Source organism: Hyposmocoma kahamanoa, unplaced genomic scaffold (assembly GCF_003589595.1).
Source record: "Hyposmocoma kahamanoa isolate Upper Pololo Valley unplaced genomic scaffold, ASM358959v1 94, whole genome shotgun sequence".
Lineage (NCBI taxonomy): Eukaryota > Metazoa > Arthropoda > Insecta > Lepidoptera > Cosmopterigidae > Hyposmocoma > Hyposmocoma kahamanoa.
This window is the reverse complement of record NW_020654878.1, coordinates 3380653-3399386: the sequence shown is the minus strand read 5'-3', so window position 1 is coordinate 3399386 and position 18734 is coordinate 3380653. Positions and strand designations below refer to the sequence as shown.

The 18734-nt window shown below is 36.0% G+C and overlaps 1 protein-coding gene across 1 annotated transcript in view; it reads left to right on the top strand.

Moving 5' to 3' along the window:
• The window catches only part of LOC113237845 (elongin-B), a 131954-nt gene extending 113815 nt beyond the window's left edge, over nt 1–18139 (top strand). The window contains exons 3-5 of the mRNA XM_026474538.1: nt 355–499; nt 12308–12410; nt 13755–18139. Of these exons, the coding sequence (XP_026330323.1) occupies nt 355–499; nt 12308–12410; nt 13755–13769 (263 nt within the window). The 3' untranslated portion in view covers nt 13770–18139. The remainder of the gene's footprint in view (nt 1–354; nt 500–12307; nt 12411–13754) is intronic.
• Nucleotides 18140–18734: the final 595 nt, after the last annotated feature.

Here is an 18734-nt window from a genome sequence, read left to right as displayed (position 1 = left end):
TATGTTATCTGCAAACTTATTGTTACCTCTTAAAGTAGGTCAATTAACGCCTCTTTATAAATTTCATATTAAATGCACAGGAGCGTTTAATGTTAAAATTTTGGATATTTCTAGTTTTATTTAAAAAAAAAAACTGATGTCCATACACTCACTAGGTAACATACTTCCGATATCAGTTTAAAGCGTTTTGATATCTCTTATATTTATGGAATAATTGCCTGGGCACACTTAACGATTACACCCTGTATAAGCTTTATTATAATTATAATCACACAACAATTACAGGACAAATACGAAAAAAACCTGCTACATGCGTAGGAGGATTTTTATATATATTACTTTTAAATTTGTCAGGTATATTGAAGGCAGCACCAGCCAGCCAGATGCTGTTCAACAAAGACAGCCAGCTTATGGAAGACGAGAAGACCTTGGCTGAATACGGACTTACATCGGCTACTGCCAAAGCTCAATGCCCTGCTCCTATTGGCCTGGCTTTAAGGTACTATACTTTAAGACTGAACCAATCTATATTACCAGACCCATTTGCTATTAATGAAAGTACTAAATTGATTGAAAGAATCTATACATGCCGCAAGACTCCATAAAGGAAAATATTGTCACCACTGGACATTTTTCGCCCCTCTAGCTTAAATAAAGCTAGAGAACATGCAACAAATGCAACATGTCAAGTATAATCGTCGAGTATATAATCAGAAATAGAGACGAAATAAGGGCCATCCGTTCCTGACAACTCATCTGGCAAATGAGCCTTGTATCACTTAAATATCAACTCTCGTTTGCGCTGAAATCACCAATTACAAAACTGAAATAGTACAGCGCCTACAACTGACATGTGTGTATTTATTTATTCTAATAAAGATAATATCTCTAACTATGGGGCGCAACTATAAAGCAAAACTCAAGTTAAACTGGTCGATTTGAAGTGAAACAATTGGACGACACCCGTCAATTGTTTCGAACTCGGGCTGGCCAATCGGAGCGCAGTTGTCACAGTAATGATTTGGCAGAATAGTTTTCAAACAAATTAAATGACGTTTCGTCTCTATTTCTAGTTATATACTCGATGAGTATAATGTATCAAGAAACAAGAACCAGAGCAAACTTGTAAAACATATCGCCTTATCTTCCTAAAACCAAACGCCCAATGCTAAATACCCAAAGTACATCAAAATGTACTAAATGTAATTACACTCTTAATACCCAAGCAAGTATTGAGAGGTTTCTAAAAAACGTGTTTTCCTAGAAGGGTATATAGGAAAATACGTTTTTCTCATACGTCTTTCTTTCTTCTGGTCATATAAACTAGATTGTAGCGCTGAATTTGTTGCGATATATTTATTATTATTTTATGATACCAAGTATCGGGACCACAGACATATATCTAAATAGACACCGCAAGTACCGCGATCTGTATGAAAACCAAGTGTACCACATTTTTGTACCTCAGATGATGTCACATGCGCTATTTAGTGATGAGAAACGTCCTTCGGCACTAAAACGATTGATAAATCGAAGACGCGGACGCAGCACGATATTAGAATAATGATTTTTCTGTATTAATTGATTATAAGAAGCCGTGACATATTAATAATAGTAAAATAATACCGTAAATTATGAATGTACGAATGTGTTTTGTACTCCTTGATTTGACTAGAAGACTAGGAATTTTACACAAGGTTACTCAAACTCAAACTCAAAATAATCTTTATTTCATAGGTAAGCATTATTACACTTGAAATCGTCACAATTGTTAAACTCTACCGCTCATTCGTAAGGCAGATTCCCCCGAGAAGAATGAGCAAGAAACTCTAGGGGTTGCTCTTTGTAAATAGCATTTACAATATTTTTTTTTTATTTGAAACATCAGAGATCGAGACTACCTCCATGAGCTAAACGGGTTACTACCACGGATTTTTGTCATCCAAGTACGCAGAAGTTGTATAATAACCTTTAGTATAAAGTTTTTGTTTCACTATAGTTTTAAACCTCGTGAACGGCAAATTTTGTATATCAACCGGAATCTTGTTATAGAAGCGTATACATTGCCCCTTAAATGATTTTTTGACTTTGTGAAGACGACTATCAAGAAAAGCTAGTTTATTTCTATTCCTCGTATTAATGTTATGTCTGTCACTATTTTTCATAAATAAATTACTATTCCTTTTAACATAAATTACATTTTCATAAATGTACTGTGAGGCTAGTGTAAGAATGTTAATTTCCTTAAACTTATCTCTCAAAGATACTTTGGGGCCCAGATTGTAAATTGCCCTAACTGCACGTTTCTGCAGGACAAAGATTCTATTGATATCGGCGGCATTACCCCAAAGCAAAATGCCGTATGTCATTAGACTGTGAAAGTAACTGAAGTAATCTAGCGGTTTCGACGTCTGAAAGTTTCCTTATTTTTTTAATCGCGTACACTGCAGAGCCGAGCCGTTTTGACAACTTACTTATATGGGGACCCCATTGCAATTTAGCATCTAACGTTATACCTAGAAATACAACTGTATCCACAAGATTCAATTTTTCGTTTCTAACTACAATGTTTGTAACCGTCTCTCTAACATTGGGTAATGTAAATTTCACACAATTTGTTTTTTTCTCATTAAGAAGTAGGTTATTAACAGCAAACCAATCAACTACTTTAGATATAGCATTGTTCACATCGTCATAGGAACATTGGTGCCTTTTAACTTTAAATAATAAGGAAGTATCATCAGCAAACAATACTATCTCATGTTTTATATTCTCCATAAGGCTAGGTAAGTCATTAATATAAACTAAAAATAAAAATGGGCCTAGAATTGAACCTTGAGGGACACCCATGCTAATTGCAGATCCTGACGATCTCGTACCGTTAACATCGACCCTCTGTACCCTACCACGCAAATACGATTTAAGAAGGTCGAGATCACGTCCCGCCACACCATAATGGCGAAGTTTCCTGACCAGTGTATCATGGTGCACACAATCAAAAGCTTTGGAAAGGTCACAGAATACACCAATAGCATCATGTGAGACTTCCCATGCATCAAATATATGATTAATCACCTCGACACCAGCATCGGTTGTAGAGCGACCCCGAGTGAAACCAAATTGTTTAGGAGACATTAAGTTATTACTACAAAAATGTGCACACATCTGATTTAGAATAATTTTTTCAAATATTTTACTGAGAGTTGGTAGTATTGATATAGGTCTGAAATTGGTGGGGTCAGAAATACTACCAGATTTGAAAAGTGGAATAACTTTACTTTGCTTCATGAGGTCAGGAAAGACACCATCATTAACACATTTATTAAAGACACAGGCCAAATAAGGCGCAATACAATCAACTACAGAACTAATTACTCTGACTGAAAGACCATCAAGATCAGCTGTATTTTTTATGTTTATAGACTTAAAGGCTTTAACAATATCGTTTGGAAATACATGACGGAACCTCAAATTAGTGATACTAACCGCATTATTTTCTTTTAGTAAGGATTCAGCGGCGGTGGGAGATGAATTTAACGACTTAGTAGTCAAAATTGGAATGTCAGTAAAAAAATTTTCAAATATTTTAGCAACTTCTGCGTCTGTGTTTACAATTTTGTCATTAAATCTTAGTTGAAAATCTAAGTTACGAGGTTTGACCCTTCCAGTTTCGCTGTTTATAATATTCCAAGTCGTTTTTACTACATTCGCGCTGCTTTTTATTTTATTATTTATAAACATTGCTTTGGCTGCAACACAAACACGTTTAAACATTTTCGAATATTTCCTAACAAAATCATTAAAACTGTTACTAGTGTTATAAGTCCTTTCATCGTAAAGATCATATAGTCTTTGTCTACTTTTGTGAATTCCCACAGTCGCCCAATCACTAAATTTCAATGAATTATTAATAGTTATGATTTTGGACCTAAAAACGTTATCACGTTCACTTTTGACTATGTTGAAAACTGAATTATACAATTTATTGGGATCGTTAACGTACGGAAGTTCAGTTAGTTTAAGCATTACATTATTTCTATAAGCTTTAAGTCGACCATTATTTATCGGAACACATGTGATATCCTTTTTTGGCATTTTGTCAACAGTTATATTAAAAGTGGCCAATTGACCGCAGTGATCAGAAGTTAATTTATTTATAATAGATTTATTACTAGGTACGGCGTTAGTATAAATATTGTCTAAACAAGTGGCAGTAGTAGAAGTTATTCTAGTAGGCACCAAGAAAAGATTCACAACATTATAACATTGGAAAAATGATATGAGCCTACTGCTAGCACTGGAATCTTCTAATAAGTTAACATTGAAGTCACCACAAACAGCAATATATTTATTTGGATTATTTAATTTGCCTAAAACTTCTTCTAATCTTTTTTCAAATAGTTCGTAAGATGAATGAGGGGGTCTGTACACGCTTAATATAACAAGCCGTTCAAGCTCTATGCAGGATATCTCTATAGTCCGCTCAATAGATAGGCTCACAATATCTGTACGTTCTTTAAATTTTAAATTATTTTTAATAAGAATCAAAGAGCCGCCATGAATAGCTTTTTCTCTGCTGAACGAACTAGCCACCTGGTGATTGTTGAAGCTAAACATGAACTGATGTTTTGATAGAAAGTGGTGTTCAGTAATACACAGAATATCAATATTATTACAGTTAATAAATAATTATATTTCTAACTCTTTGCCTTTCATGCCTTGAATATTTTGATGCACCAGGTTTAATATACAATTTATTTTATTTCTGTGTGTTTTAGGTTGGTTTTTTATTGTCATTGTGTTGCAAGAGTATCTCTCCGTTGTCTTATTAATTAATTTAAATAATTAGAAGTAGAATTATAAACAGAATGATTATTGTCAGTAAACTGACCTATGTCAACGGACTGCTCAATAGAAGCAGCCGGTCTGGTAGCCAAGGATTTGGCTGAATTATTAATATAATATGATAGCAACTCTGCTATCTGTCTCCTAAAATAACTAGTAAGATAATACCTATCTTTAGTCAAATAAAAATATTTACTAATAAAATTATTAGTATCCATAAAATGAAATTTACTATAATGAAATGTCAAGCTGTGTAAAGTTCTATTTAAGTTATGCCTCAAATTATTTTCACTTGGTGTGAGGCTATTGCTGAAGGGAAAAGCTAACAAAATAATTTCTTTTATATTAATTAAATTATTTAATTGTGAAAAATACTGTATTAAATCTTTTTTGTTACATTTTCCTCTTCTGCCAATTAAAATTATTAATGAGGTGTCTTTGTCGAATTTAGTTGACAAAATACTATCTAATATTTTACAGTATGTTGCACCTGGCATGCAAATATTTGTTAATTTTATTCCTAGGTGGTTAAGTTGCAAACCTATATTTTTACCCATTTCATCACTATACATAACAATATTTTTTTGAATTTCATTTGACCTAGTTATTGACAAAGAGGTATTTTTTGATTCTAAACAAGATTCCTGCAACAACAATAAGGAGGGATCAGTGACACACACAGACAGGGAGGATTGTGGTTTTATTTCTTTGCAATTGCAAACTTGATTATTTGTTAGAGACTCAAATCTGTCATTATTATATCTACATAAATCTAATAAATTATCCATAGCCTGTGTGTGCTCCTTAATCTCCTGTTGCGCAGTTTCATATTTCTGTGTTATTAATTTTAATGAATTTGTTACACTAAGTAATTCTGCCTGGAGGCGCTGTGTGTCACATTCATAGCTAAGCCTATTTTTCTCAAGATTTTGAGTACAATCACTCAATTCACTCAACAAACTCTGACGTTCTTTTCTTAATGATATATTTTTACAAAATGCTGCATTTTTCTTTATTAATTTGTTCGTGGTAGATATGTATTTATTAATTTTAACATATTTTTTTAATTTTTTTTTACTACAATTTAAAGCTGTTGAATTAAATGAGTGACTTTCACAAGTCAGATCTATGGTGATTGATTGTGAAGAGGAGGGTGGTACAGCACATACCATTGAGGGGGCACTGCTGACCAGCTCATCAAATAGGGACTGCGACTGTGTTGACTGTTGTTCGTCTCTTGCTTGTTCCATTATAGTTATCTGATTGTATGCGTCTCGTAGGTCACATTCTAATGAAGAAATGCGTGTAAGGGCTTCTTCGAATGCGCTGCTGCTTTGGTCGAATCCATCTACCACTATTTGTAGCTGGTCTCTTTGGTACTGTACCTCCGTAATTTGTATAAGCAATTCAGCCATATCACTTTTTAACTGCCTATTCCTATCTAAAATGTCCAATATTTCCTTTTCACTATCGTTTCTTTCTGTTAGCAATTGCTCATTCAGTGCCTTTGCTGTTTTGAGTTCTAATAAAGCGTGTTGGAGTTTATCCTCCAATTGACGTTCCGCAGCGGCTTTGCGTGTAAACATTGTTTATGCTTTTGAAAAAGAAAATGAAAACAATTTGAAAAGAACGTTAGCAAGAAAGACAGCTGATCGAGCGATTACTAAATAGTGAGGTTATGTTACTTACAATTTATCCGTACAAAGACTAAATATTAGACAAAATAACCAGTCTTAAGTTATATTATAAGTTTAACTACCTGTTTATCTTAATAAATATGGAAATACTTACGAAATAGCGTAGAATTTTTAAAAACAAATTCGTAACGGCTATCTTTCCAAAGTGACTAGAAAAATGCTCAAATTACTTTTAACCTCGATAATTACTGTTGCAGTTGTGTAACAATGAACTTAATTGATAAATGTGCTTTGCAACCACGGATATTATTTCACATTAGACACTTTTTGAAAAGTAATAGGCCGGTTAACTTGATGGTTTTCAACGTCACTTTGTTTACTTATTAAACCTGATCAAATCACTATGTATGCACTTAAAAACTGTATAAGTATATTTTGTAATGATATTATTCAGCAATGAAATGGGTTTTACAAGAATAACATGATAAAAACAATTAAATTAAGAAATAAAAATACGGAAGACTTAAGTTTACAACTTAACCGCTGTGTTGCCAGCACAAAAAAGTTAGGTAGTTAGGTAACAATACTGCAGACTAGGTAGGTGTAGGTTAGGTAACAATACTGCAGACTCTGGCAATTTAATCTATGTTCTTAAATACAAGTAACATAATATCCGCCATACTTCTTCCTTAGTACCTGAAACATCTAACGTCTTTACTGCATTCTGCAAAGGTAAACAACTGCCCTGCTAGTCGTAAATGCAGCACTTGCAAAACCGCGGTTCGCAGAAGCGAGAAACATATTTTTAGATACCTACCTAAGCGACTTTATATTAATAAACAATTAGCATGGCAGACTATAGAAAAGAATATAATTTATTGCAACTATAGTAAACAGTTTGCAAACATGGTAAACAAAAAAACTAGTTTGAAATAATAATAACATGTAATATTAATGTCCACCATATAAATATATGCTTGGATTAGGTATTATGAATATTAATATACGCTATTTATACATCGAAATCATATTGTTAGATATCTCTATCCTGGGGGTCGATTCAGAACCTTACGATAACTCAGTTGGCGTTCGATTCGATTTGATATCGTGCGATTTTTTTTCATTTTTATTACCAACACCCGAATCGAACGTCATTCTGTCGTATTTGAAACCGAACCGAAATAATGTCACTCCCGTACGATTACTCGAACTTCTCGACCGGCAAAGGCTACAAACGTTATTCAGAACACAGTTATCGAATGATAGTTACCGAACGTCCTATTGTTTACATGGCAAGAATTAATATGGAAATATCTTATATATCTGTATAGTCTGGGTTTTGTTCAATTTTATTAATTTTAATGCCTTAAAATAATTTTAGACCTTAAAAGCCTTAAAAACGTAAATAAAAGGATTTTCATTTTTCTTGTAATCTATTTCACTGACTAACTCCATAAACGCTGTTGGATAACGATATCGTGGGGTCTACTTTCGATCTCCGTCTGACATCCGTCCGAAACAATTACTGTCAAATGAGTAATGTTCGACAAAATTAAAAGACTAGTATCAAGTATGAAGCTTCATTCGCATCACGCGTATTTTCATTTGGTCAAGTATTGCTTATTAGGCAGTAATTGTTTCGGACGGATGTCGGACGGCGATCGAGAGTAGACCCCCGTATCCGAATCCGAATCGAACATTTAACTCTGAATGTTCTGAATAGCACTGAAAGCGCCCTTCGATTCGAGAACGATATCCAAACGTACGATTCGATTAAAATATCGAAGAATTCTAAATCGGAATCTGTATGAATTCTAAGACAAAATATTATACCACTATTTCTGTGCTGATTAATTTGTAAGACAAACTTTGTTCTGCGATAATTAGTAAATTACTTACTTATAGCTTGCTTGTCTGATAAAGAATGATAAAATTAGTGACAAATATTAATCCATGCAAGTTTATTACTGATTATTCCAAAGCAATCAAGCACAATACTGGTAAAAATTACGATTTGCACAGCGCTACACGTACAATCAATGTCAATGTCATATATAGTAATTACAGAAACTGAAGGCATTCATGGGTTCTCTCGTTTACTCCTGTCTGCCTAGTGTATACGTCACACTTTGTGACGCAATTCACGCAGTACATTACAAATAATGCTGAACACAAATGCTTGGGATTCCGACAAACAACAGTTCTGTTTGCTCAATCCCAGTACATTAATAGTTGTAGTCGAAATACCGTATAGGTCAGTTGCCGTATAAGAACAGTATAGGTCACGCCTATAGACGTAATACATTACATAGAACGCAGAACGCCAATGCGTGACCGCCTTTGAGATTCCGCAAACAGCAGGCGTTCAAGCGTTCTTACGTTCACTCCTGTTTATTGAGTTCCATGCAATGACCGAAGCGATCACCGTATGTATGTACATATGTTATGACTAAGCATTGAAATGTATTAAAGACCGCTCAGAAAACACAAGAAATGTTATTAAACCAGATTTTTGTATTTCATTATAGTTACATTAAAATGTGTGGGATTTAATGGGCGTTTGTGAGTGTTTTTTAGTGAATTATAACGTTTTGTTGCTACTAGGTGACTAGATTAATGTGAAGAATATATGACATTTCTAGATATATTACTTAAATAAGGTAAACCTTATTTAAGTAATATATCTATGCTATGTTAAAACATATTTCAGTTCTAATAATAAAAAAAGTACATAGGTTACATACTTAGGTTTTCGCGATTGTTTCACATAGGAAATGAAACTATTTTTCTGGATTTAAATCGCGAATATTTGTTTTTTCAAACAAACCAACGTTGCGGGCACTTTACAGGTCCCATAATCAACCCGTGACCATGGGACCTGAAAAGGGATCGAATCGTTGGTTTGTTTGAAAAAACAAATATATGCGATTTAAAATCGGGAATAATATATATAGTTTCTTTTTTTATAAATAAAAAAGTACACATTATTATTATATACCTAACTTTTCCTTGTTACAAAAATATTGAACTCGTCTCTTAGACTTGGTAAACTTGAACCCACATTGAAAAGTACAATAAACTAGTACAGCTCCCATATCTTTTCTACATCTGGTACGTTCCCTAACAACTAGCGCAGGGCGCATGTGTTGCCTCTTCCTAAGATTAATAACCCCACAACCCTTAAACACTTTAGGCCAATTTCTATACTACCTTTCCTTTCAAAAATTCTTGAAGCTATTATTCTTCGCCAACTATCATCTTTCCTTTTTAGAAATAATATCCTCGACCAATACCAGTCTGGTTTTCGGCCTGGCCACAGCACCACGACAGCCTTACTGAAAGTTACAGAGGACATTCGGGAGGGCATAGAGGATTCACGGTTAATGGTATTAGTCCTCATTGATTTTTCTAACGCATTCAATGCTGTTGACCATGATATCCTTCTTGCTATCCCTGCTTGTCTGCGAATCTCTCCCCCAGAACTGGACTGGTTTTCTTCATATCTTCGAGGGCGCAAGCAAGCGTTTCGTACTAAAGACTCCTTGTCTAATTGGTCAGACCTTAAGGCAGGTGTCCCCCAAGGTGGAACTCTTTGCCCTCTATTATTCTCCGTTTTCATCAATTTAATTTCTCCTATCCTCTACAATTCTCACCATGTGTATGCAGATGATCTGCAAATATATGCGCAGGCCAAGATTAACTACCTGGATGATGCGATACTAGCGCTTAATGAAGATCTGAGACGTATCGCTGATTGGTCGAGTAAGTTTGATATCAGTGTCAACCCAAGTAAGTGCCAAGGTCTTGTTGTGGGTAGTTCTCATGCTTTGACTAGGTTGGACATGAGCTCTGTCGCGCCCCTTTCATTTGCACCTCATGTTGTGAATCTGGGACTACACATTGATAGTACTTTAAGCTGGAAACCTCAGATTGACTGCATTAGTCAGAAGATCATTGGTACCTTAAGATCGTTCTACCAATTCAAACACTTCTTTCCCATCTCAACAAAAATCCTCTTAGTACAGGCCACTATTTTTCCTATACTTGATTATGCTGATGTGTGTTATGCTGATATCACTCAGGAACTTCTCAACAAATTGGATTGCTCGCTCAATGGTTGCATTCGCTTTATTTTTGGACTTCGAAAGTTTGATCACGTGTCCGCATGTCGCAATGAGCTGAAGTGGCTTACGATTCGCCATCGTCTTGATTTGAAAATACTTTCCACTCTTTACTGTATCATTAATGATAAATGTGCCTGGATATTTGAAATGTAAATTTCAATATTTGGGTGCATCCCATAATCGCAATCTTCGCTCAGACAGCAAATTGATTCTTTTGACTTCTAAGGAAAACAGTACGGTGAGACGTACTGTTTTTCTTTCTAATTCATGTACTATTCAGGCAATACCACTTTGGAACGCTCTACCGCCCCATATTCAAAAAGCGCCGATTAAACTAGCTTTCAAGCAATTTTATATTGGAGTCTCAATCTACGTCCCTATAGTCTGACATTGTTATATATAAATATGTATATTAAATATATATGTGTATGTATTATATATTATGTATTTAAGTGTATATAGGTTGCTTATATAAGTATAGTTAGTCATATAATACTATATTTATATCGTGTTTAAACTATATATCATAATTATTTATAAACTTCTTCCTATCTGTTTTAATTCATGTTATGCACTCCTGTTAATTATTTTGAACCCAGCTCTCCGGTTGACTGGTAGAGAATGCCTTATGGCATTAAGTCCGCCATTTGTACTGTTTTGTGTGCAATTAAGTTTAAATAAATAAATAAGTTTTGTTTATACTCTTGTTACACATCCCTCCGCTATGAAGATCGCCAACTTTGCATTCACCCCATTCTGGTGGAAAACATCCGCAAGTTCACGAGGCGCCTACGCTGCGGAACGTGACTTGAGCCAGCACGATTGCCAATTGCCAAATCAAGCTCCACAAACGGGCATTCCATAATCATACTTCGATTAGGACACTAGAATAGTTAGCCACATAAGTTTGTATTATATTGTATTTCGTTTTTAAATTAAATTATTTAAATTAATTTCGGTTTTTTTTGGAACCTCCGGCCGCAGCCTACGTAATTCTCTCTACTCATACTCTTGGTTATACGGGAAGGGCACTATAACCTGTGTGAGCAAGCCCACACAGGACCCTACTCAGTCCTGACCCAAGATCAGCTCGTTTGCTCTAGGTTAGCAGCCTCGGGTGCACGTACAGTGCCCTCCCTATGTTCCGGTTAGGTACCGGAGCGTGCCTACAGCACGCTCACTTTCCGACGCCGAAAAACGGCGTCTCTCCAGTTCACAATGGCCTAAGTGGCTGGAGGGACCGGATGATATCTAGCTTACCCTCTACTAGCTCTCCGGGCAAGGACCGGAGATGCCGATTTCATTGTCCTGCGACCATGTCCGGACATAGCTTCCGACTGAAAAGGCAAATCACGTGTCTCGCGCGTCTCTTCGCCTTAGGCTCTCGTCTAGACCGCTACTAAGACGTGCTAGCTGCGCACGGGGTGACCGCCCCGGCCACATGCTACCGGGACAGACGAACGTGTTCATCCGTACAGCTAACCACAAACCCCAGCGAGTCCATACCCAATTCTTGGTCCGCCACACACGCCCGTGAAGGCGTATCAATGACGGAGGGCTAGGTTCGGATGCCCGCTGTACCCTGGTCTCACCGACCAGCCCTAGTAGTAGTCTCTCCGGAATACCCTATCTCTCGGGTCGATAGATAAGGAATAAACTAGTACAGACTATTGTGACGATTTATTTGTTATTTTTGTACAGGAAGGAAAATGGCGAATTCGAGGCCCTGGATCTTACCCCGTACTCATCGCCGCCTGATCTGCCTGACGTCATGAAGTCACAGGAAACCAACGGACAGGAACAGGTCAGTTTGAACGGTTTACCTATCTTGTGCTATCTGCATTGTAGACGCTAGACGAGTAGGTGCCGATTTCGATTCTAGGACCAATTTAGGAAACTGCAGACATACTGCAGTTACTGTAGCTTTCATGGAACTTTCTATGAACATTAGACATCGTACTTATTTGGACCCGGTTGGGGGGCCCGGTTAGGGGCCAGCTAGGGGCCAATTAAGGGGCCTGCTGGCTGCCAACTGGGGCCCCCAAAGCGGGCTCCCAAGCGGGCCCCCAAACCGGGCTACCAACCGGGCCCCCAACAGGGCCTCTCAATCGGGCCTCCAAGAAGGGCCCCCAAGAGGGCCCCCCAACCAGGACCCCTACCGGGCTCCCAACCGGGCCTATAACCGGGCCCCCAACCGTGACCCCAACCGGGCCCCCAACCGGGCCCCCCAACCGGGGCACCCAACCGGGCCCCCATAACCAACGCCCTAACTCACCCCCCTATGCCCTATAAATTTATCATAATTGTCAGTTTTAATTGTTAATCAAAAACATTGAAAAGATTGAAAATTGATCAATTGTTAATTGTAGATATTTGCGATTAACGATTGATCAATTGTTAGTTGCGAGAACCGCAACTAACAATTTTGCAACTGTTTCGCAATTGACAATTAATTAATTGTCAATCTTTAATTGCCAGAACAATTAAATTTTGCCCAACACTGCCACACACCAACTATTCTTGCGAATACGCCTAAATTACTGGTATTGGGTCGGTCGCAGTGCAGGGTATTTCTTGTAGAATTGAAAAATAGTGCTAGGCGATACAATCGTTCGCCGGTTCTTGGACCTGAGTTATGCTCAGACCACACCGCGAAGTAAGCTTAGCTCACGTAGCCTGGGCATCTTTCATACTTCGGTTCACATCGCGAACTAAGCCTAACTAAACTAACCCAACGATCCCGCTAAGCTATGCAAAATATGTCGCCCTTCTGCTGCCCTTCACTCCCGCGCGTATCGATAATCACTACTTACTACCTATTTTCTTAACTTAGCTTTGCATGCAACTACGTGACCTAAGCTAGCTTAGCTGGCATAGTTGGTTGCATGCACCTACGTGAGCTTTTCTTTTCGTGGGGCAATCCTTCTAGGATACCTTATGCGGACTTCTACCGGCTAAAACTCCACGGTGGCCTTCTCGGGTGCTCTTGTGGCAGGGATCCGGGATCGACTTACAACTACGTGAGCTAAGCTAAGTTAGCTTGCTTTGTTCGCGATGTGGCCTGCGCTTGTATCTTTTATGCCGATCCGAGGAGAGAATCTAAAATAGATAATAATCCTACTTATTTGCTCCTAATATTACTTTTCAGATGGATCAGCACTAAACGAGCCAAACGCGTTTCGGACACAACGATACACACCAACTAAGTATCTGTCGATTTTATACGACTCTGACGTCGGCAATCGCGCGGTGTCCTCGCCGGACAGTCGCAGCAAATATCTTCATATTTTTTGCATATTGAACATATTTTGTTAATCATTTATCGATGGTTTGTGTTCGATTTTAACATATATTCTGTTATGTCTACACATTTCTTTGTAAGTATTTTTGTGATGCTTTGTACGGAATGAGTAGAGCTTTTATAAATCGCTCCACGGTTAACTTCATGGTACTTTTTAATTTGTACTTTCTAATATTGCAATTAATTATTGTGCGTCAGGATTTTCGCGTCAAAGTTATCTTGCTTCGCTTTCAATCGAATGAGTTCAGTTTATGAAAAAATCTTGTCAATTTCTTTCGAGTTCCTGATTAATTTCGACTCCTTTAGCACTAATTGGCATAACTTAGAATTTTGACGATGAAAAATTATTCACATATTTCTATTCTGAATTCCAAGTTTTCATAGTTACGATGACCTTCCAGCAGATAACGCTGTAGGCGTTAGATGAGAATATCCCGGGTTCACGACCAATTTGGAAAACAACTTTTCTAAATTGGATCTAGCCTGGTTGTGCCCCGGAGTTGTCGTCGACTCTAGTTATCATAGTACAGGGAATCCCGTACTTTGAAACCATTTTTTTATACAAATATGTAAATAATGAGTCAAAATTGTAATTTACGTCTATAAGTTTTTAAAGGGCGATTCATAGGTAAGCGCCATCATTTATAGTGTGGCTTCATTAGAGTATTATCCAGGCCATGACATCTTTCGGTGAAAAAAAAAAATCTAAATTTCCTTCTCGAGTTTTTCTATAAACTATGTGCCTGTAATTTTTGCACTAAACAATTTAATAACTTAAGATCATATAACACCGATTCTCATTGCTTCATGCTTTGTAATACCATTTTTTAAATTCTCATCAAATTTTACCCTTTTATGGGATTAGTTATAAAAATTCTCATAGAGTACTCATCATGTAGTTTGTTTATTATATTTACTTCTCAAATATATCATATTAAATTATAAATACGTCATACAGTTAGTGCTTTTATACATGCAGCAATTTTGTCCGATGACATTTGGGAATACACACAACTTAATTTTGAAAACTCTGCAGTTGTAACTGGTTACTTACCACAGCGGGACTTTTTATTCTTTGTCGATATTTTAAAGTGATTGATTACACTGTCCTAGGTCACATGTTGACGGTAAGCGGCTATTAGCAGTTTTAACTACTGTAAAAACAGCTACCATCGTTTCGGCTTCTTACAGTGTTACTATTGGTACCCGACACACCAATATCATTCATTCGTTAATTTCATTCAATCAATATTTTTAAAAATTCAATAAAAAGTTTAAAACTGTTTATTTCCAAGTTAAACATACATATATTACGTAACTCTGTAGTAGTGAAAATTTGAAACTGCACTTGAAATTAAAGCCTAAATATCGAAAATATTGTTAGAATAAAAAGTCGTACTATGGTAAGAAACCGGTACGGTAAGTATTGATAGTCGTTCAAGTTCGTTCAAGTTTGTATGAGAAGTTGTATAATCGTTGTGGTCATTTTTGATAATCATAAACTAAATCGTTGTTTTATTTAAAAGTAAACCTGTATAATGTCAATTTCTTATATGCAGAAATTCACTACAAATTATCAGTTTATGTATTTAAAACCATATAAATATTCCGAGATACGCTATTATAAGAATAATTTAGATATAATAAACAAACTATTCCAAGAAGTTTATAGTTACACAAGAATACATCATTTTAAAGAAACTGAAAAAATATACTAACGCGGGTTTTGCATATAATGTATAAACTGTACGAAACATACAATATGTAGAATCCATTGAAACTTTAAACTTCTTCACTCATACACAAGTTATTATAATAATGTTGTAATTGATATGTAATATCTCAAAACAAATCTGTTTCGAGAACCTTTATTTAATTTATTGGTTTTCTAGATCTACCACCTTTTGTATTGCATACTTCGTCTCCCTCCATTCGTTACGGTATAACCATTGCTCGTAAGTAAATATTAACTTCAAAACTGCCCAAACGCGGGTCAAATATTTCGTGTATTTCATCGAAAATTAGTAGTCAGTACCTAGTGTTGTTTTTGTCGTGTTTGCACAACATTGTGCCAAAAATGACATTTGAATAAGTCGTATGGAATAATCTTAGGATTATTTTATATGCACATTGCTTGCAGAGAACAACTTTGCTGTATATTGTTAATATAAAAATTATATATATATTGCCTTGAGTGTCGCGTTAAAAATGAACTCAGGTGACCAGGACCCCTGCAGAGGTAATGCCAGTCTCATATGTAAATAAATCTTTAAATCTAAGATCTCATAATCGCTTAAAAGGTTAACAATAATTTTGTCATGGGATATTACATAACAGCAATACTATGATTAAATGAAAATAGACTATGGACTATAGTTAAATAGTTAATTTAATAGGAATAAAAATAGGGGCTTTTTGTATTCTTAAAATTCTTCGTATTACATGTATACTATTTTTTATGTTGACACGAATGCTATAGCTACAGCAAATCGAACAACATTCATTTTAAAGCATTTTCATTAAAATATAATTTTGACGATTTTACTAATAAGTACAACATTGTAATGTTGTCCAAGTTATGGGTAAAATTCAAAGTAAACTTTGGATAGTTAATTAAATTTAGTATTGTATTTATAGACGTCACTGAACATTTTTGTTTAAACGATACATACGTGTCAAGATAAAATCTCATTAAAAACAACATTCTTTTATTTCAATTGTGACTTCGAAAACTGTAAATGAAATCGAATTCGCCTCTAGTTCCTCGAAACATTGTGTTTCATATTGTTCTTTTTTATTTATGTATTTTTCTATTGCACCTTTGTAAGTAAGATGTTCTGTATATTTTGGTTGTGGTTCAAGATGACCTAACTTTTGGTGCAGACGATGCGCCATACATAATAGCTGGGAAAACGTTGCGACGCCCTTTATCAAAGTACTTGTTTGCCCTTAGCATAGGGTAATAATTTGTGCCTAAATTGCTTTCCGCGATGAGCCAATTAATTAAAGAAAAATCTATTTTTCTATATAACTGGGCTAATGGGCTTTCTGATAATATAATCTGTCAATATTATCTATTACTAATTAGACGTTCGTAGTTTCATGCATCATACCACAAATAAATTATAATAAATTGCCAATATGGAAAATAAAGATTGCACACAAACTTGCATACTACGAATCAAACCTCGTATAACTTGACGTAGGCGTCCGCGACAATTTAATATCTTATTCTCTTTTTAAGGGCATCATATTGATCAAGTTATTAAAGTTTTGACGATAGTGGATACCAAAGCACTGAACATTCGCTCATCTAATGTCGTATACAACAAATAAAAATAAATCTGATGTATACTATAGATCAAATTCGAGCGAAAATATTACATTTTAAATACTTTTTAGGCTACTGTTTTGATTTGAGCAAGGGTAAGCAACGTTTCAAACGGCTACCTAAAATGCCACGTGCGTAACGGCTAGCTAGATAATTACGTCTCGTTAATAATTCTACCAAATAAAGCACGCATTGTTACATAGGATAAATAATAAAATGCAGTGTTCACTTTAGGCGTCATTCGGGCGGCAGCTTTAAGTACAGTACTTTGTGTAGAAAGAGAATTACCAGATACAAGTAGTCTCTAGCTATTAAATGGTTGCATAGACTTCCATTATTATGTAATTCTTGTGATTGAAAAGAATACCTTTACGAATGTCGCCTAAGATTCAAGAATGAACCACTACCATGAGTTGTTTCTGATGTACTTATGGCAAAATGACACCATTTTAATCAATAAATAATTATCTGTTGAGTTTTCTATTTTAGCCTTAGTCGAAATTGTAGTTTTCTTATTTGCGTTATAGAGAAACTCAAATTATACTATGTAAACTGTTCCCATATTATTATTATTTTAATTTTAAGTCATTATTCCGTGTTACCTTGCCAACGTGTTGACTCGTGGTAGTGGCACATATTCCCTGAATAGTCATCAAGGAATATAAACCTATGATTTAGCTACCATACTCTTTGTTTAATCGCCAGCCGGTAGGCAAGTAAACGGCTCTCATAATGTTTTACTTTATAAAATATCAATATGTAACGAAGTCTCACGAAGGTTTTGCAATCAATTAGCGAACAAAACTTCGGGCGCATCAAACGGGACTTAGACAAAGAATAGCGTAGTATTTCATGTGCAAATATGGGAAATCTACAAATGAACCAGCAGGAAATAAAGCTGTTTTGATTTGTTTTGCAGTGTTTTCATTTTATTTCCGTAACCCTTCCTACCTCACTCCAGGAATCTGCTGATGAAGTCGGAAGTGCATTGCATTTGTGCATAGCGTATACACTATTTGCTGTCAAATAAACGAAAAACGATGTCTGCTGTGGTGGTACTTCACATGGCTATTTGAATTTGATATATTTGGCCACTGAAAATATTAACCACTACGTTAATAACCAATAGTGAATACAAATAGACAAGTGAAGATATGAAGTGCCACCACCGTTGAGTGAACAGCGAACAACTTTTCGCCTACAATAGCACAATAATAACATCTATCTCATTCTAACAATATCGTAAATGACAAGGAAGCACAAAATCCAATCGAGTTCACACTGACTTCGTACGTCTTCTTATAGTACCACTTGGCGATGAGACGAGTTGTATTTGTTTCAACTCGAGTTGACATGACTGCTAACTCGCACATCCCTCGCGACTCGAGCGTGCTCTGAAGATCACCGACACGAACGCGATTCGGTTCGGCGGCGGGCGGGGCGGGTCAACCGAGTTAGCTCGAGTTCATGAAAAAGTAACTCGAGTTGAGTCGTTA